The sequence below is a fragment of the Eleutherodactylus coqui genome, chromosome 6 (genome assembly GCF_035609145.1).
Source record: "Eleutherodactylus coqui strain aEleCoq1 chromosome 6, aEleCoq1.hap1, whole genome shotgun sequence".
In the NCBI taxonomy this organism is placed as follows: Eukaryota; Metazoa; Chordata; class Amphibia; order Anura; family Eleutherodactylidae; genus Eleutherodactylus; species Eleutherodactylus coqui.
Window position 1 is genome coordinate 31,534,771 of NC_089842.1, and position 20,924 is coordinate 31,555,694.

The following is a 20,924-nucleotide window of genomic DNA, read 5'->3' on the forward strand; positions in this document are numbered from 1 at the left end:
ACAGGTCGTTCTGTGTAAAGGGGTTTTTAGATGTCTCTTAGTTTTTATTTGTATAATAGAGAACCAGTATAAGATTTACTGGAGATACATTCTTTATTATCAAGATAACGGCATGATGGGAGATAACTTGTAACTTTCCTATACCAGTGGGCAAGTTTTCATTTCTTTGAAACTACTAAGCTCTTCCTGTGTCCCACCCCGAAAAAAAACAGATAAATCAGGAGGTTCACCCAAGGTTTTCATTTCTCGAGAAAATCTATGCTGAACGATGATTTCTCTGATTGGATTTCTGAGCCTCTTCTCGGCTCTTACAGCAACAAGTAGGTTGAATTATTTGCCTTTGTATTTGCTCTATTTCTGTGGATTTCTCAATCACACTCCCATTAGTGCTGCGGGTCATAATTCCACCTCTGTTCCTTTTTTGGAGTAATGTAATTAAATTTGAAACAAGCATGTTTGTTTTTCCTCAGTGTTTTCAATGCATTTAAAGAAAAAAAGCAGAAAGAAAACTGAAAGTTTTTAGTCCGCTTCTACTCTATTAGGTTTCCGTGTTTCAATGGAACAAATGGCACAATATGAACTAATAGAAAGGAAGAAAACTGAAAGCCTTACGTATTTTTTGAAAACCCCTTGAAAACAATGGAGAAAAAACAAATGTTTATTCCCATTTTTATTCTGTATCTCTGCTCCAAAAAATGAAACAAAGATGGAATTACAACTGATAAATGGAAGTGTAACTACACCCTTAGGGTACACGCACACGGGCATTAAAAAAGTTGTGGCTAAGATTCTCTAGCACAACTCTGATCAGACATCCCGTCCGTGTGCTGTCTGATGTGTGGGACAATAATATTCTCATCTGAAAATCAGACAATATTAGGACATGCTGCATATACACATTCAAATGAATGGACGCTGTTCCTGTCCCATTTTCGGACTGATTTTTGGATCTGAAAATCTTCCAGAAATATCCGTGTGCACGTACCTTTAATAATGATAGAAAATAATAAATAGCAGGAATTGTGGCGGTAATAAGACATATGAATACTTCCACTATAGCAGTATAAGTCTGTGTGACAGATGTTACCTCTCCTCCTGTTCATACTGGGAAATGAGCTTTTAGACTTCTGTCTCCGATGCCGCTGATCTCAGTTACTTTGCAGCAGAAAACAAGAGTGTAATAAGTGATAAATGTGCTGATTGTGTGCTGTGTGACATCTCTTTAGGTTCTTCTATCTCGTGTACGCAGTGTGAATCACTATCCTCGACATGCTCAGGCAGCAGCATAACTTGTCCGGATGGATTTATGTGTGGGTCTGAATATACAGATCTTGGCGGTGAGTTATATGACTAACGCTTTCATGACCAGGGCTATTTTGGGTCTTGGTGACCAGAGTAAAATTTCACACACTGGAATGACGAATTTTATATAGAACTTTTAATAGAGCTTCTTAGTCTACAAATCTCTCACTATATACATATATGGACACTAAGTACTTTCTAGTTTTTCAAAACTGGAGTAGTTATCTTGTTATTCTGTAGGTTATCCGTAATTATAAACAGAAAATACAAAAGTATAGAGAAAATACTTTATTGTGCCAACACATCAATTAAAAGCACTTAACCCCTTAGTGATGAAGCCTGTTTGCCCCTTAATGACCAGCTAATTTTTCAATTCTTTTCATCGTTGGATTCCTAGAGCCAGAACTTTTTAAATTCTCCTCTGATATAGCCACAAGTTGTATTTAATGTATTGCATAACCTTTATTCCATGTTTAGGGGGAATTGGGGAAAAAATGAAATTTCATTTTTAAGGCCTTCAGTGTGCAAAATACATAAAGATATAGCATTATTCTCTGGTCAGCACGATTTCGGCAAAAACAAGTTTATACAGGTTTTTTTTATGATTTGCTATTTTTATATAGAAAAAGAAAACATTTTTTGCCTTTCTGTCGCCGCATTCCAAGAGCCATAGCATTTTTATTTTTTCGTTGACAGAACTCTATGAGGGCTTGCCTTTTGCTGGAGGAACTCTAGTCTTTATTTATCCAATTTTTGGGAACATATAACATTGTATTTGCTGTTTATTTCTTTTTTGCTAGAGAATATAATAACAAAATCTTCAATTTCGACATACTTTTTATTTTTAACGGCATTGATCATGGAGTATAAATAATACTTCTGTGGGTCACTACAATTATGCCATTACCAAATTGATATAGCTTTTCTTTCACTTTTTCCCACTTAAAATATATATCTTTTTATCGCTGGAATTAACCCCTTAAGAACTCAGCCTTTTATTTTTTTACCATTTTCGTTTTTTCCTAGCCCCTTCATAACTCTTATTTATTTATCTGAAAGTAGAGGAGAAAACCGCTGCGCCCAGAGTGTCCCAAACTATATTACAGCCCCAAGGCAAGGTAAAGTGTAGACCGGCTTGCTATGAGAGGTACCAGAACTTGAGGACAAAATTGGAAACTTATAGATGAAATAAAAAATAGTTTATTAAATGTATACAAGACAGAGTGCAACGCGTTTCGAGCCCGTATGCTCCTTTGTCAAGTACTAAACTACAATCTAGTGAAGCATGGAATTAAACATAAATAAACAATAAAAGAGAAGACAGCAGAAACATGAAAATAAAAATGAAGTATGCCGTTAGCAATAGATATGACAGGATAGTCACGCTAAAAATACTGAAAAAAAAGAAGAGTTAGAATATATACATCATAAGGGCAGCTTCAGACAAACGTATATCAGCTGGGTTTTCACGCCCATCCAATATACAGTGTCCCTCTGTGCAGGGGGAGGAGGCTGGAAGAGCCGGGAGCAGTGCTCTGAGCTCCCACACCCTGCCACTATTTGCAATGGGAGGGGGCGGGACAGAGCGGAGCTAAGTCCCAGACTTTGCTCCTCCCCCCTCCTATTGCAAATAGTGATGAGGGGTGGAAAGGGGACGGGAGCTCAGCGCACCATATAGCCGAAAATGATGTCCATCATTGGCACATAGGTTAAGATACTGATCTGAAGACAAAAACAATTGAACAATTGCAGTGCCTGACAGACTGATTGAAAGTGACATAATTACAAACACGCAGAAGGAAATGATAATGGTTACAATTATATAGCGAACACCCAACAGTGAAAGAGCTTCTTTAGTTGAATCCATCTTCTGGATAGGCCAGACGTTGTCAGTAGCAAATGGGGGGGGGGGGGACGTGGGGGCGCTGGCTTCACTCCCACTGAAATCAATGGGAGCACCATGCTTCTATTGCACTTCCTGTTTCTCGTTTTGGACAAGACTGGATATCTGGCTTGATCAGTAACAAGAGCAGGAAAAAATAAAAAATATGAAGTTAGAAAATCCTTCTTCCAGTAAGTAATTAAAATATCATATACTACATGGTTAACGCCATCAAAAATTGTGCCTTTTTTGTCACTTTGTCTCCAAGAAAAAAATATAATTAAAAGTTATTAAAAAATCCTATGTACTCTAAATTGATACCAATGCAAACTACAGATCACGCTGATGTTAGTCACAGTGGCATGGCTGCTCCTCTCCTATGGAAGAATGTTGCCTGGCTCGTGCGTTGCACAATGGTAAATTTAGCAGCTCTTATTTGGTGCTACCTGCGGAGTCAGACAGGGTACAGTGGTGAAAAATAAGTTACAAAAAGTGGACAACTGAACAAAATTAAGGGTAGAAACTCTTTACCATGGGAGCATGTGGTGTGGTACTTCAGTGCAGATCTTATGTTGGTGGGAAGGGACTCCAGTATTCAGGTTGTAACATAAACCATAACCAAATTTATTTTCAGTGAGAAGAGATTGGATTGCAGATTGACGTGCTTCAAACACTTTGCATAATATGATTTTAGAATCAACAGTTACAATTGCAGACATTGATTAATTATGAATGTTTTTCCGGAGATTGGTACAAATAAACATCATCTATAGACTTTGTTTTTTCTTTCACCTTTTCTCCCTGGCTGTGCCTATGACTGGCTGACTCCTCCATCCTTGGCTTGGAATTCCTTTTTCTCTCCTCTCTCACTCCTCTTCTGACTTTACTAACAATTCTTGTTAATGAGTACTCACACTTTAGCTATTTTCTCCTTCCCTCCACACTGGCTGATCCTAGATTTTGTCTCTTGACTCTTCTCGACTCTGCCATAGACCAGAATCAGCCCTAGACTGACTGTCGCTCAGCGCACTCCTCCTATTTATACTGTCACTCTAACTCAACTTGTATAAGGGCCTATTCTACCAATTCCAGGCTATCTTCTCTTGCTAAACCTGGCTAACCACTCCCCAGACTGTTCCTAAGTGACCTAAACTCACTAAAGGCTGGAGAACCTTGTCAATATGCAATGTGCGACAAGAAGGAGGAAGTCTGCAATCTCTGAGTGGTTTCTAAGGGGTGGCTTAGGAGTCGAGTCATGGTGGTGATGAGTGCAGTACGCTCTATGTAATTTTGAAGGTAGACCACAGGATAAAGACAACCAATAGAATTAGGCGCAATTGCCTGAATTAAAAGATCTTGGTAGAGAATAAGACTAACATACACATGTGAGTAAACTGAAGGCACACCAGTTAATGTTAAACATGGCAGTCTGCAAGAATAATAAACAGTAGAACTTGCATGTACACAGTTTAAACCTTCATACAATGATAAACAAGCCCAAAGGGAGGCAGCACCCGAAGTAAGGGAAAGCTATAGAGAAACTGACTAGGATGGAAAGCAAAACCCCTATCAACCCGACTACCAGCAGTTGCCATCCTGAAACACGAGCTATAATTTTCCAGTACTAACTCAGTAGGACAGTCTGGAAGATGTCTGATCTCTGCAGCTTGCAATTTTGTGTCTGTATTGACTGTTTGGTGGAAGCAGGGATGGAAGCCACAGCTTGGAAGGATTTCAGGTATTGAAGACAAGCGGAGCTTCTCTCAGCAGAGTGGGTGATTAGCTGTGCAAGTGGTTTCTTAAAGTTGTAAGTAAGCTTTTCTAGTTACAGGACAGGGGAAAAGCCAATGAGACGGCTTCACCTGGCTGCTGACATTCTCCTCACCCCTCCTTCTGCCTCTCTGTTTCACTCTCTCTCCACATTGACCCTCTTGTTTCCCCCTCTCAACACTTTTATTATTATCTACTGTGCCACAGATCAGGGAACAGGAAATTTCCAGCCAACTCCACTCAGTTAACTTGTTTGAGCGTCGCTGCGATTAGCTCTTCCCCCCCCCAATCAGGGAGCTTCTTTCTTCTGCTGGGTCAGATCATCTGACAGTCCTGTCTGCTACATACAGAGTGTTTTCCCCAGGTCCTTCAGCCATTGTTTTACAGTGAAATGATCAAGTTAAATTAACTATTTGGTTCCCAAATCTGACCTCATCTTCTTAATAAGCAAAATCCAGCATCACTACCCTTTACTAAATGGGCTGTAGTTAGAACAGTTGCTCTTGAGTTGCAATTATGTATTTTTACTGTTGTGTCACACTGCAGTTCACTACAGATTCTCCCTTACTAAAATAGTAGCTGTCCTTGATGTTTCCTCTACGAGTCTGACGGTCGGTTCAGGTTGACAGTTTAATCAGGCAGCTTGATATTAAAGAATGAATTAATTCATTTTTCCCAAGAAAATGAAAATAATGTCGGGATCAGAAGTAGCGCTCCTCTAGTGTTAAATGAGAATGTGGTCAATAAATGCGGAAAAAATGACTTACCCGGTACTGAGTGAGTAACCCTGGGATGGGTAAACTCACTAGTACCTCCAAATCCGGGATAGCGTGTAGATAAAACGATTGGACGGTCCTCCTTCCCTTATCCTGTCCGGAGAGCTGCTTGGATATCTGGGGTCCCTAAGACTAGGGAGCCCAGTAAGTAAAATTGAGAAAATAAAAAATGTATCCAGTATAGCGCTTCACGGGATGAAGGATGAGTAGAATATATCTTTCTACACCATAAGATGAAGCTTTATTGCAACGCGTTTCAACCCTATAAAGGGTCTTTTTCAAGCATACAAAAGTACAATATACAGCCGTTTATATAATAAAAAGAAATAACTTACAATTAGCAGTCATTGCTGTTCTCCTGGACGCCGCCATGTTGTGGGCGGGGTCTTAGTGTCAGCGTGATGATGTCACATATACATATGTTTTTAACTTCAGTTTTACTGAACGATTAACACATGCTGACGTCATCACGCTGACGCTAAGACCCCGCCCACAACATGGTGGCGTCCACGAGAACAGCAATGACTGCTAATTGTAAGTTATTTCTTTTTATTATATAAACGGCTGTATATTGTACTTTTGTATGCTTGAAAAAGACCCTTTATAGGGTTGAAACGCGTTGCAATAAAGCTTCATCTTATGGTGTAGAAAGATATATTCTACTCATCCTTCATCCCGTGAAGCGCTATACTGGATACATTTTTTATTTTCTCATTTTTCCCAAGACAATAGATTACCCTTTCCAATCCAATTTCTATCCTGGTTTTCCAAGGGGCCTTACTCTTTTTCTGTCATTATACAACGACGCTATATGCTGGCTAAAGCCAGTACTGCATGAGGTGACACATTGGATAGGCTCCGACAGCAGAGCAGCTGGCAAAATACAGTAAGAGAGCCCTGATGAACGTCTTCCAACATCAGAGCTGTACAGCCTTAATTCATAATGTCTTCAGAGGTCAGACAGTGGATTGGAAAGGGTTAAGCTAAGGTGGAACCTTAGACCTCAAATTGATATGGGGTCTATACATGTTACTTCTCCCCAAAAGTTAAGTTACACAATTACATTTTCCGGATAAAAAACAATAAACATAATAAACAAACTGTCTGCTGTACAAACTGGAAAGGAGTGAAAATGAGTCAAGTTATGAATCACAACTGAAATGACTGTGTCCATGAATGCTGCTGATGAAGCATCCAGAAAGAGATAATTAGTTAAGACAACGAGCAAGCAAAAAGGATAATCAACAATTAAACTGAAAAACTTCTCCAAGCAGTCTCTTGTGGTACAAATTTTAGAAATGTTATCGTCAAGTAGTCTCTTGGGGTGTAAAGCTTAGGAACGTTACCTAAACTGGAATGGGTATTCACAATAATTTAAACATGGTAGTGTGACCTTTAGTCTCTGTAGCAGACAGGTATTTGTCTGAGGCTGAATTTTTCTTCGGAATTGCTGAAGTTTGGACGATTTTCTGGAACTCTGTGGATGGGCTGTGGCATGCTTGAAGCAAATGGGACAGACTGGTGAAGTGGTACAATAAAGCTGGGTATTAGATACCAGGTCATTGGATCATCAGAGTCAAAGACTGAATAATAACAATAAAAATCATCTTTATTTGTAGAGCGCCAACTTATTCCGCAGTGCTTTTGAGGCAGAGGGGAGCACAGACAATACAACAACTACATGTAGGAATTAATAGTAGTTAGTGAGGTTGATGATTTGTTCAGGAGATTTAATATGCTTCTTTAAAGAGGTGCGTTTTTAAGACACGTCACTGAAGGGACTGGATTGTCTGTATCCAAAGTAAGGTCAAGTTGTGGATTGGCCACATCGGGTTCACTGTCAAAGTCTTTTGGAGGTGGGGGTTGCAAAGAACAAAGTTTAAGTCTATCCCGATTGATGAGATTCGGCTGCCGATTCTTATGCCCAATATAATATACTTCTTTATCGGCAGAGGGTTTGGACAAAATGATGTAATGCAGTAGCTCCCATATAGAGTCTAATTTTCCAGGCGGTGGATGTTTCTTTAGCCAGACTTGATCATTAACGTTTAACGGGATAGCTTTAGCATTTTTTGTCAAAGTCACTTTGCTGCTTCCGAGGAACTTCCTTCATGCAGGTATTAACAATTTTCTGGGATTCTTGAAGTTTCAGTTGATGGAAATCAGTGGTTGGGAAAGAGTTAACTTCATCTGTGAGTTGTATTCCCAGGGCTAGAGCTGCAGGTAACTTGCCTGTCTTTCAACCCGTGCTTGAACAGGATCTTGAACACCTCCTCCAAATATTTCAGATGTTCATTGTAAGTTTTGGAGAAGACGATGACATCATCTAAGTACAGTAGAGAGGTTTCAAAATTCTTATGGTCCAAACATCATTCTATAAGTCTCATTTTTCTTAAATAACACTAAGGAAGCCACCCATGGACTTTAGTTATCCCTGATCACATTAGTATCTTTCATGTCTTGAATCATCCATTTCACTGTGTGGTACGAAGAAGGGGTCAGGGGTTGATATATGTCTTTGATGGGAGGATGGCAATTCGTGGAGATAGTATGAGAGATGGGCTTCACTTGACTGAAGTCAGTGACATGCTTGCTGAAGGCTGTGTGGTTTTAGCAAGCTACATCCTGTACTCCTTGTTGTTTCTTGGGGGGGGGTTAGGAGTGCCCACATGAAGGTTAGACCACCAGGGTGCTTCAGTGGAAGAAGATGCCTTTTTCACCTGCTGGGATGATTGTAGAAGTGTCAGAGTCTAGGACATACTCTGGCTGGAGCAAGGACACTTGAGCTACACTGCAATATTTCTTTAGAGTGATGGCAGTGTCACCTGTGTTGAGGACTCTAAACAGGCACTTGACCCATGGAGACAGTTGCCAAACTTGTGGTCGCTCTAATAAATGGGTACTCTTCAGTTTATATGAATTCAATAAGAGCCTGGTAGTCTTCCCCTTGCAGACTGGGTCTGGTCTGGGACTACAAAATCATCTCTGTGCCAGGAGGTATGATGAAGGGTCTAACATATTTGATCCTTGCTCTTCCAACTCTTTCCCTGGAGTTTGCGAATTTCTGTTGGGCGGGAAGAATCTTAATGGTCTTCCTCAGCACTTTCTGTTGGGCTTTTGAAGCAGAGGAGACTTGACTCTGGAGAGCTTCCAGCATTTTTCCAAAACAATTTCTGAGCATGTTCATCCTCAGGATCATGGATGGGGTATTTCTCTCTGCCACATCAATCACCAGTACACCTTGTGTCAGGACAGGGTCCAGGATACTGGGAGTCCTTGAGAAATCCACAACCCCTGTCCCTGCCTACCTGCCCCCCTGGGCTAAACCCCAGGGCAACAACTGGGCGACAGTCCCTATACTTAACTAGTGAAGTGGGACATGGGAATGACAAACAGTCACTGGAGACAAACAAACAGTAGAATGGTCAGACTATCTGGGTCGGCAATAGGAGGGTATGCGGTACAAAGGGGTCAGGCAACACAAAGTCAAGTCCAGAAAGCAGAAAATCAGAAAGCTGTGGTCGCAACAGGGAGTCAAACAATACACGAGTGCAGCTGGAAGATCAAACTAACACTGGCAACCATTTGCACACACAGACAGGTTTAAATCCTGTCAGAGCTCCCGCCCCAGCAGCTGATTGGGGCGGGGAGTCTGACAGCCACCGGGCACACCTAGCCCTGCTGGGGACCCCAGCCCCGCTGGAGGTGGAGAAGAAATTGAGTGTCGAGTTGCCATGGAGCTGAGGACGTGACGCAGGGCGCCCACCGATGCGTCCCTAGCAACCCCGGCGGCCAGGGGAGATGACAAGGACTGGGGGTCCCCTGCACCGCACAGCAGCTGCCTGTGTGACAGGACCAGCGGCAGTGGAATGGACCCACGAGCCACCGGTCCTGAAAGTACCTGTCTTTTACGGGGGGACACCAGACCCCCACAGCCCGGAGCGGGCTTGAGGGGAAAAGCCCTGTGGAAACGTGGTGCATGAACATCCCTATCGGAAATCCACGTTCGGTCCTCTGGGCCAAAACCCCTCCAATGCACCAAATATTGCAAAGCACGCCTCACTCGCCGGGAATCCACCAATCTCTCTAACTCGTATTCCAGTTCCCCCTGTACTAGTGTAGGAGAGGGTGGGTTCCGGGCAGGCAGAACTGGGGTCACGTATCTCTTTAACAAACTCTTATGAAAAACATCATGAATTTTCCAAGATTCGGGTTGTTACAATTTGTACGCCACAGGTTAATGACCTGAGCAGGGTAAATAGCCCAATAAATCAGGGAGCCAGCTTCAGGGACGGGAACTTCAATTTCAAATGTCCAAGTCCATGGACAGATGTGACCAAGGCCTGGATGGGATGGGCAAGGATAGAAGAGGCCCCTCAGGACGTGTCCTGACACTCTTCCCCCTGGCGCAAACCGGACAAGAAGTAACAAATGCCTGCACATCCCTAGCCATATGAGGCCACCAATACATTCTGGAAAGTAGTTCCAGAGTACCCCGGATACCGAGGTGACCAGCAAGGACCAAGGCATGTGTCTCCTCCAACACTTTTAACCTCAACGGTAACGGAATAAATAGTTTGCCTTCCGGAAGGTTTTCAGGGGCAGACTGCTGAGCAGCGGGAATCTGAGGTGAGAGGTCAGAGGAGATGGCAGCGAGGACCACCCCAGGGGGAAGGATGGTTTCAGGCTCCGACTCAGTAAATTCTGGGATACCAAAACACCTAGATAAAGCGTCAGCTTAGTGTTTTTTGAGCCGGGTCGGTAAGTAACTAGGAAATTAAGATGGGAAATGAACAAGCGGGCCTGCCGGGAATTCAACCTCTTTGCAGAGTCTAAGTAAATGAGATTCTTATGGTCAGTAAGCACCGTGATGTGATGGTGAGCTTCTTCCAAAAAATGCCTCCACTCCTCAAAAGCCCACTTAATAGCCAATAATTCCTGGTTGCCTATATCGTAGTTCTGTTCAGTAGATGAGAACTTTCTAGAAAAATAGGCACATGGTCTAAGGTTCGCGAGTGTGGAGGGACCTTGAGACAGTACCGCTCCCACAGCAAACTCCGAGGCATCTACCTCCAGCACAAATGAGCAGGAAAGGTCCGGTTGCACAAGGACAGGCGCTGAAGAGAAAGCCACCTTTAGGGTATCAAAGGCAGTAAGGGCGTCAGAAGACCAGGTACTCACATCTGCTCCCTTTCTGGTGAGATCCGTTAAAGGTTTAGCAACCACGGAGACGTTTTTAATGAAATTATGATAATAATTAGCAAAGCCGAGGAAGCGTTGAAGAGCTTTCAAGGTACCTGGCCGGGTCCACGCTGTGATGGCTTTCACCTTCCCAGGATTTATCTGGATATCACTCGGGGTGATGATATAGAATGTCATCTAGATATACAACGACAAACATCCCTAAGATATCCTGAAACACGGAATTCATGTACCCCTGAAAAATGGCTGGAGCGTTACATAACCCAAAGGGAGGCATATTAAAAGCTGTCTTCCACTCATCAACTTCCCGAATGCAAATGAGATTGTAAGCATCCCTGAGGTCAAGCTTAGAAAACCACTGGGCATCGGCAACCTGGTTGAAAAGGTCGGGTATGAGTGGAAGAGCGTACTGGTTTCTGACCGTGATCTTATTTAGATCTATAGATCTCTATAGACAATACAGAGCTGGAGACCCCCAACCTTTTCCTCGACAAAGGACAACCCGGCACCCACTGGGGATTCTAAGGGACAGATGTGCCTCTTGGCCAAGCTTTCCTGGATATAGTTTTTCATGGACTCTCTGTCTGGAATGGTAACATTATAGAGGCGGCCTTTAGGGAGTTTGGCCCCAAGAACCAAATCAATTTTATAATCCCATTCCATATAAGGGGCAAGGCTTCAGACAAGTGCTTAGAGAAGACGTCCAAAAGCTCGGAGAGGTAATCTGGTAGGGCAATCGCCTCGCAGGTGGAGATATTCACCTCCACCGGACGCAGGTGATTGTCACAGCGGGACCCCCACTCTACCAGTTCCAATGTGTCCCAATTAACTACAGGATTGTGCTCCTGTAGCCAGGGTAGACCTAAGATGACGTCCACAGACCAGTCTCTCATCACAAGAAATGTGCAGGACTCAATATGTAGGGCTCCCAACGTAAATCTTACCTCCGGGGTAACCAGATTAACAAGACAACCTGGAGGAGCCAGGCGGCCAGGGGAGATGACAAGGACTGAGGCTCCCCTGCCCGCATGGCAGCAGCCTGTGTGACAGGACCGGTGGCGAGAGAACGGACAAGGTCACAGAAGTATCGAACTCTGCAACATACGACAAATGGGAAGAAGCCTGCACTCTCTGAATGGTTTCTATGGGATGGCTGAGGAGCCGTGTCACAGTTGCGATGAGTACAGTGCATTCTATGTAATTTTGCACAGTAACAAAGTGCATTTATTTTCAGTATTCTTTGCTTAGTTCTAGTGCCTTGTTTTAGTCTGGTTTGTTCTAGTCAGTTGATTTGTTCCTGTGGTTGTCTAGACCCATCTTGTTCCTAGTTTTTTGGCCTTTTGTCTGTTCATTCCCTGTTTGATTCTGTCTCCCCTTGGTTTAATATTTTTCTTGCTTGTTTGGTTTCTTACCTGGTTCCTAGTGCCCTCTTGCTTTCATGAACAGCATTTCAGATAGGGATAGCTGAGGGCTACCTAGGGACAGGGGTGTCTGGTCTTAGGGACAGTATCAGGAAAAGATTAGGGAAGATATGAGGAGAGATACCATTAGGAAACAAACTTCTCTGGTTATTTCTATTCAATACTATCTGTCTCAGTCTCCTTTGTCAGTTTCAATTTAATCATAATAATAATCTTTATTCATATAGCGCCAACATATTCCACAGTGCTTACAAGACAGGGGGAACAGAAACAAAACCACGGTTGGTTTAGGAGATATGTTATGCCTTCCTGAATAGGTGTGTTTTTAGAGCATGCCTGAAGAGTTTGTGCGGGGGATTGCCCGGATAGTTTGAGGTAGTGCATTCTAGAGGACTGGCGCTGCTCTGCAGAAGTCTTGAATCTTCATATTTATCCTCCTCATCTGGTTACTTACATCTTATGTCCTGTAATCTAACAGGGAATTAGATCTCGCGCTATCCCCAGGACATAAGTTTATGCCCTGTTGCGGGAAGTACCCGGCAGTCAGGACGTAAACTTACGCCCTGGAGCTGGAAGGGGTTAATGCATCTTTTATGACAAATTACAATTTGACACAAAATTGCATGAAGGCACCTGTGTACAATATACAAGAGTGGCATTTTGATAATGCACCAGGTGTCTACTCTCAGAATATATATAGGTACAGGGGGTCGGTATGATTTTTTTATTTAAAAATCTAGGTTTTATCTGTACATGTCAAAAATCTGAAAGTTGTCCTGAATACTGGAGGTGCAAAATGCACAGATGCCTCCGGCAAAAGAAGGGTGGTATTTTAAAAATAAAAAAACATGTTTGATCTTTCTATTTGTAGAGGGAGTGAGGGCTAAACATCTGACCAGGACATGCACACCTTCATCTGAATGCAACTTCAGTGGCTCCATGACCATAAAACAAAAACGATTTGCGCTTGGCATTTCATGCTGCAGCACTGACAACTGTACTCCTACTCTTCCAACTGGTAAGTCATCCATTTCTGCTTTGTTCTACATACAAATGAGATTTGGTTGATTCTTCATAGACTTTACTGCTCCTAGTTTAATAACAGAGCTTAATTTCCATTCTGTATAATTACGGATGCCATCGGTAATGTGACACACTTTCTCTCAGGTCTGCACAATATTCAGTTAGTTACAATAGACCAAAATTTTGTACTCTTCTTTCAGTATCCCTCACGGCTCCCATGCCAATGGTTTGTTCATTCCCCACCCATTTGTTTACTGCACTCCAGAAGTCATGCTTCATTTTGACGCGTCACCACCGCAGCCAATCACTGGCCACAATGGTGACATGTCAATCTGTTATTAGCATAATCTAGTTATTAGCTAAAAAAAATGTACAAGCAGGCACAATTAAACTATATGAAAGAAAAATACCAAAATTAGTACCACGTTTTATTATCAGCACTAGAGATGAGCGAGCACCAAAATGCTCGGGTGCTCGTTACTCGGGACGAAATTATCGCGATGCTCGAGGGTTCGTTTCGAATAATGAACCCCATTGAAATCAATGGGCGACCCGAGCATTTTTGTATATCGCCGATGCTCGCTAAGGTTTCCATTTGTGAAAATCTGGGCAATTCAAGAAAGTGATGGGGACGACACAGAAACGGATAGGGCAGGCGAGGGGCTACATGTTGGGCTGCATCTCAAGTTCCCAGGCCCCACTATTAAGCCACAATAGCGGCAAGAGTGCCATCCCTCCCAATAATTTTTACTTCAGAAAAGCCCTCATTAGCAATGCATACCTTAGCTAAGCACCACACTACCTCCAACAAAGCACAACCACTGCCTGCATGACACTCCGCTGCCACTTCTCCTGGGTTACATGCTGCCCAACCCCCCCCCCCTGCATGACCCAGTGTCCACAGCGCACACCAACTTGTCCCTGCACAGCCTTCAGCTGCCCTCATGCCACACCACCCTCATGTCTATTTATAAGTGCGTCTGCCATGAGGAGGAACCGCACGCACACACTGCAGAGGGTTGGCACAGCTAGGCAGCGACCCTCTTTAAAAGGGGCGGGGCGATAGCCCACAATGCTGTACAGAAGCAATGAGAAATCCAATCCTGTGCCACGTCCATCAGGAGCTGCACACGTGGGCATAGCAATGGGGAACCTATGTGCCACACACTATTCATTCTGTCAAGGTGTCTGCATGCCCCAGTCAGACTGCGTTTTTTTATAAATAGTCACAGGCAGGTACAACTCCGCAATGGGAATTCCGTGTGCACCCACAGCATGGGTGGCTCCCTGGAACCCACCGGCTGTACATAAATGTATCCCATTGCAGTGCCCTGGACAGCAGAACTAACGTCCAATTAAATGCAGGTGGGCTTCGGCCCACACTGCATGCCCCAAACTGACCGGGGTTTTTAATTCATAGACACAGGCAGGTACAACTCCTTATTGTGAAGTCCCTGTGGACCGACAGCATGGGTGGGTGCCAGGAAGCCACAGGCGGTACATAAATATATCCCATTTCAGTGCCCAGCACAGCTGAGGTAATGTCATGTTTAATGCAGGTGGGCTTCGGCCCACACTGCATGCCCCAGTCAGACTGGGGTTCTTTAGAAGTGGACACATGCAGTTACAACTCCGTGTGGACCGACAGCATGGGTGGGTGCCAGGAAGCCACAGGCGGTACATAAATATATCCCATTGCAGTGCCCAGCACAGCTGAGGTAATGTCATGTTTAATGCAGGTGGGCTTCGGCCCACACTGCATGCCCCAGTCAGACCGGGGTTTTTAATACATAGACACAGGCAGGTACAACTCCCTAATGTAAAGTCTGTGTGGACCGATACCATGGGTGGCTCCCTGGAACACACTGGCGGTACAAAAATATATCCCATTGCAGTGCCCTGGACAGCACAGCTAACGTCTGATTAAATACAGGTGGGCTATGGCCCAAATTGCATGCCCCAGTCAGGCTCGAGTTTTTTAGAAGTATACACAGGCACGTACATCTCCCTAATGGGAAGTCCATGTGGAATGACAGCATGGGTGGGTGCCAGGAAGCCACCGGCGGTACATAAATATATCCCATTGCAGTGCCCAGCATAGCTGATGTAACGTCAGCTTTAATGCAGGTGGGCAAAAAATTTATTGGATTACACTGTAGGCGAGGGCCCCAAAAAATTGGTGTACCAACAGTACTAATGTACATCAGAAAAATTGCCCATGCCCAACAAGAGGGCAGGTGAAACCCATTAATCGCTTTGGTTAATGTGGCTTAATTTATAACTAGGCCTGGAGCCAGCCCAGTTAAAATAAAAATTGGTTCAGGTGCAAGTTTCAATGCTTTAATGAGCATTGAAACGTATAAAAATTGTTTACAAAAATTATATGACTGAGCCTTGTGGGCCTAAGAAAAATTGCCCGTTCGGCATGATTACGTGAGGTTTCAGGAGGAGGAGCAGGAGGAGGAGGATGAAAATAATACACAGATTCATGAAGCTAAAAGGTTCCCGTTTTTTATGGTGATAGAGAACGATGCTTCCATCCGCGGGTGCAGCCTACGTATTGTTTAGGTATCGCTGCTGTCCGCTGGTGGAGAAGAGAAGTCTGGGGAAATCCAGGCTTTGTTCATCTTGATGAGTGTAAGCCTGTCGGCACTGTCGGTTGACAGGCGGGTACGCTTATCTGTGATGATTCCCCCAGCCGCACTAAACACCCTCTCTGACAAGACGCTAGCCGCAGGACAAGCAAGCACCTCCAAGGCATACAGCGCGAGTTCAGGCCACATGTCCAGCTTCGACACCCAGTAGTTGTAGGGGGCAGAGGCGTCATGGAGGACGGTCGTGCGATCGGCTACGTACTCCCTCACCATCCTTTTACAGTGCTCCCGCCGACTCTGCCTTGACTGGGGAGCGGTGACACAGTCTTGCGGGGGAGCCAGAAAGCTGTCAAAGGCCTTAGAGAGTGTTCCCCTGCCTGTGCTGTACATCCTGCCTGATCTCTGCGCCTCCCCTGCTACCTGGCCCTCGGAACTGCGCCTTCTGCCACTAGCGCTGTCGGATGGAAATTTTACCCTCAGCTTGTCTGCCAGGGTCCTGTGGTATAGCATCACTCTTGAACCCCTTTCCTCTTCGGGTATGAGAGTGGATAGGTTCTCCTTATACCGTTGGTTGAGCAGTGTGTACACCCAGTAATCCGTAGTGGCCAGAATGCGTGTAACGCGAGGGTCACGAGAAAGGCATCCTAACATGAAGTCAGCCATGTGTGCCAGGGTACCTGTACGCAACACATGGCTGTCCTCACTAGGAAGATCACTTTCAGGATCCTCCTCCTCCTACTCAGGCCATGCACGCTGAAAGGATGACAGGCAAGCAGCATGGGTACCCTCAGCAGTGGGCCAAGCTGTCTCTTCCCCCTCCTCCTCATGCTCCTCCCCCTCCTCCTCCTAAACGCGCTGAGATATAGACAGGAGGGTGCTGTGACTATCCAGCAACATACTGTCTTCCCCCGCCTCCGTTTCCGAGCGCAAAGCGTCTGCCTTTATGCTTTGCAGGGAACTTCTCAAGAGGCATAGCAGAGGAATGGTGACGCTAATGATTGCAGCATCGCCGCTCACCATCTCGGTAGACTCCTCAAAGTTTCCAAGGACCTGGCAGATGTCTGCCAACCAGGCCCACTCTTCTGTAAAGAATTGAGGAGGCTGACTCCAATTTTCTGCAAGCAGCATGAATCAATGAACCTTTCCTGTCAGCTATTCAGAGCCCATCAGTACTTCTATCTAATTTGTGACAGCTCCAAGAAGCTTTCTGTCTGCATTGGCCAATATTCCTGTAGAATGATTTAAGTGCCATGTGGAATCTACATCGTAAGACATTTCTGTGGTTTAGAAGGTCAAAGAAGGTCCAAAGCATTACTACTAGATGGGTCTCTAAGAGAGATGAGCGAGCATACTCGATAAGGCAAACTACTTGAGCGAGTAGTGCCTTATTCGAGTACCTGCCTGATCGGGTGCCGGCAGGGGGCGGGGAGCGGTGGGGAGGAACGGAGGGGAGATCTCTCTCTCCCTCTCCCCCCCCCCCCCCCCCCCGCTGCAACTCACCTCTTACCCGCGCCGGCAGCCGAATCTTTAGAGACGAGCGGGGAGGTACTTGAATAAGGCACTACTCGCTCAAGTAGTTTGCCCTATCGAGTATGCTGGCTCATCTCTAGTCTCTAATAAAGGGGACATTCCATGTATATTATTGATGTGAATGATTTAAATGGGACTTCTGCCCTGGAGAACATCTTTCCATCATTGCCCATCTTTCCATCATTGCCCAGTGGGAATGTATAGGTAACACTGGTGGTTCATCTAGTAAAACATCTCTCTGTTGGTAGGTCAGAGACCGCTTGTATTGAGTTGATCTCGCTATAGAGAACCACTGGTGTCTGTGTATTGCATGGTAGATCACTGTCTTCTTTCTACTGTATAGAGAATAATATGTTAGAGGCTCTAACAGAGGGACAACTGCTTCACCACTTAGAAGGGTGGATGATGAAGGTTCTTCATAGGTTCATACATTATGGTTTTTGTGCTATGAATACAAGTCATCTTTTTATTTCTCTCTCCTGTTCTTCTAGTTCCAACAAAAGGCCATAACCCCAATGGAGTAATCTGCCCATCTTGCGCTCCTGCCCAATCTACCTCGTGTTACACCTCAGATACTATCCAATGTACAGCGGATGAGAATATGTGTCTTCTCCAGGCAATAGAAATGAAAGGTTTCAATAACTAATTTTTGTACTTCACTTTATTGAGAACCTTGGACTATGATTGATCTCTACATAAGATTTCATACCAACACTAAACTAGTGAACTAAATAGTCCTCGACTGCCCATTTAGGGGCCAGTAAAAGCATTTGCTGTTCCTAGTATGGCCAACTGAAGAAAAAAGTTTTCCATTTTCACATGCAAACATCTTAAAGCTTATTGGTTTTTTTTTAAGTGGAGTAGAAAACATAATAAATAAACCTCCTTTTTGGAAGACACCAATCAGAAAAAAATCTGTTCAATTGCAGCAAAGCTTTTATTTCCAGGATAATTTATGAAAAAGTTGTATTTTGCTCGGTTGTTATGGTCTTTAAGGACAGTGTTTGTTTGACCATCTTCATTTATGAGGCCTCATATTGTGGTATATGAAATCTTTGTGTATCTTTGCAGGATCAGACTCACTAGTCTTTCAAGGATGCGCAACAAAGTCCTACTGTGATCTTGGTAGCCAGTCCTATACTGCTGGAGGATCAACAATCAAAGCTACATATACCTGCACCAGTGGCGGCATAAGTGCCCATAAAGTCATCCTGACTCCAGCTATTGTGTGTCTTCTAGTGCTGAAATTGTTTCTCTAACAGTTGTAAAGGATCCTGAAAGAAGAGAAGTTTACAGGATGGAATATTTTATAGGGTTCCTTTATGTTGTCAGGTTTTTGTTTCTAATAACCCTTGGCTGACAAATATCTTTAATACATAAATAAACGCTTTTGCTGTATTTATTGTTTTTTTATTCTTTAATTTTATTATTTCTTCTAAAAGGCCTTCCACTGATAATTCAATAATTTGTGAAAGTGGTATTGAGAGAGGGGAGTGGGAAAGAGAAGTGGCATGGAAAGAGGGAGTAAGAGAGGAGTGGAGAGTGATAGAGAAGCAGCATAGAGAGAGATGGAGGGGGGAGAGTGAAGCATCATGGAGAGAAGCGGCATGGAGAGAGAAAGAGAGAGAAGTAGCATGGAGAGAGAGAGGGTGAGCAGGGGAGAGGGGGGAAAAGGGAGAGAAAAGAAGCATGGAGAGGGTGAGAGGTTGAGAGAAGGAGAAAGAGAGGAGGGAGAGCAGAGGGACAGGGAGAAGAGAGAGAGAGAAGTGGCATGGAAAGAGAGGGAGAGGGGGCAGAGAAAGACATTGGGAGAGAGAAGCAGCATGGAGAAAGAGAGAGGGAAAGGGGTAAAGACATGGAGAGAGGGGGAGAGGCAGAGAGAAAATACATGGAGAGAGAGAAGCTGCATGGAGAGGGGGGAAGGGAGAGAGAAGCAGCATTGAGCGGGGGGGGGAGAGGGAGAAAAGTTGCATGGGGAAGGGCTAAGTGAGGAAGAAGCTACAGATAAGGAACAGTTGAAGTGGAGAGTCAGCATTGAAGGAGACGAACAGTTGAAATGAAGAATCAGCGCTGAAGGAGAAAAAACAGTTGAAGCAGAGGTTCAGAGAGAGAGACTGTGAGAGGGAGGAGTGGGAGAGAGAAGCGGCATGGAGAGGGCAAGAGGGAGAGAGAAGCGGCATGGAGAGGGCAAGAGGGAGAGAGAAACAGCATGGAAAAAGGAGAAAGAGAGGAGAGCAAAGAGAGAGAAGCAGAAGAGAGAGCGAGGGAGAAAGAGAGAAGGGGGAAAGAAAGAGAGAGAGAAACAGCATGGAAAGAGATGAAGAGGTAGAGGGAGAGAGAAATGGCATGGAGAGAGAGGGAGAGGGGGGAGAGTAGTGGCATCGAAAGAGATGGAGAGGTTGATTTGGATTTCGTCCGAGAAAGTTTTTCATAATCCTTTCCACATGGACATCAGCAGCTGGAACCCATGTCCTCTACTCAAGTGCATAACCACGCCAATGTACTAAATACTGTAAGAATCTCCTAACTTGACGAGAGTCCACTATGCGACTTATCTCAAATTGAATAATCCACCAAAACTGGGGCTGATGGAGATGAAGCATTTCCTGAATCAACAAACTTCTTTAAGAGATATTTGTGAAACACATTAGATATTTTCATAGAACTAGGAATCTCCAAACGAAACGATACAGGATAAATGTTTTCAATGATTATGAAAGAGCCGATAAATCGTGGGTCTAACTTGAAGGACTGTTGTTTGAGTTTTATGTTCTTAATTGATAACCACACCAAGTCTCCCACCAAGAAATTAGTCCCCTTAGAACGCCTATTATCCACTACCAGCTTGAAATTTTGAACCGTCCTCTGAAGGTTCTTCTGAATAACCTCCCACAGTGCCTCAATATTAGAGGAAAACGCATTTTCCTATGGCACATCTGACACCCTCTTGGAAAAGGGACCAAAACATGGATGAAACCCATAACTACAAATGAAAGGTGATACCCTTATAGATTCAAGCAATCTATTGTTAAGTGCAAGTTCAGCCAAAGGCAAAAACCTGACCATTCGTTCTGCTTCTCTGAAACATAACACAGCAAATATTGTTCCAGACTCTGGTTACATTTCTTAGTTTGTCCATTAGTCTCTGGGTGATATGCCGAGGAAAAAAAGAGCTGAATTCCCAACTGAGAGCAAACAAAACACCAGAACCGGGCAACAAACTGGAACTCACGATCGGAGACAATATTTGCTGGTGGGCCGTGCAATCTTACAATATGAGTAATGCACAATCTGGACAAGGTTTTAGCATTGTTAAGACTGGGAAGAGCCACAAAATGACACATCTTGCTAAAACGATCTACCACAACCCAGATGACAGTATTACCTTCAGAAAGCAGCAAATCTGTAATAAAGTCCATTGAAA

The 20,924-nt window shown here is 44.1% G+C and overlaps 1 protein-coding gene across 1 annotated transcript; it reads left to right on the forward strand.

The window, feature by feature from the left end:
• The first annotated feature begins 255 nt into the window (after positions 1 to 255).
• LOC136572031 (phospholipase A2 inhibitor and Ly6/PLAUR domain-containing protein-like) lies at positions 256 to 18,898 on the forward strand. Its single transcript, XM_066572650.1, has 5 exons — positions 256 to 320; positions 1,227 to 1,337; positions 13,225 to 13,371; positions 17,992 to 18,132; positions 18,572 to 18,898. Exons 1-5 carry the CDS (start codon positions 269 to 271, stop codon positions 18,757 to 18,759), a joined length of 639 nt encoding a protein of 212 aa, XP_066428747.1. The 5' UTR covers positions 256 to 268; the 3' UTR covers positions 18,760 to 18,898.
• The last annotated feature ends 2,026 nt before the right edge of the window (positions 18,899 to 20,924 follow it).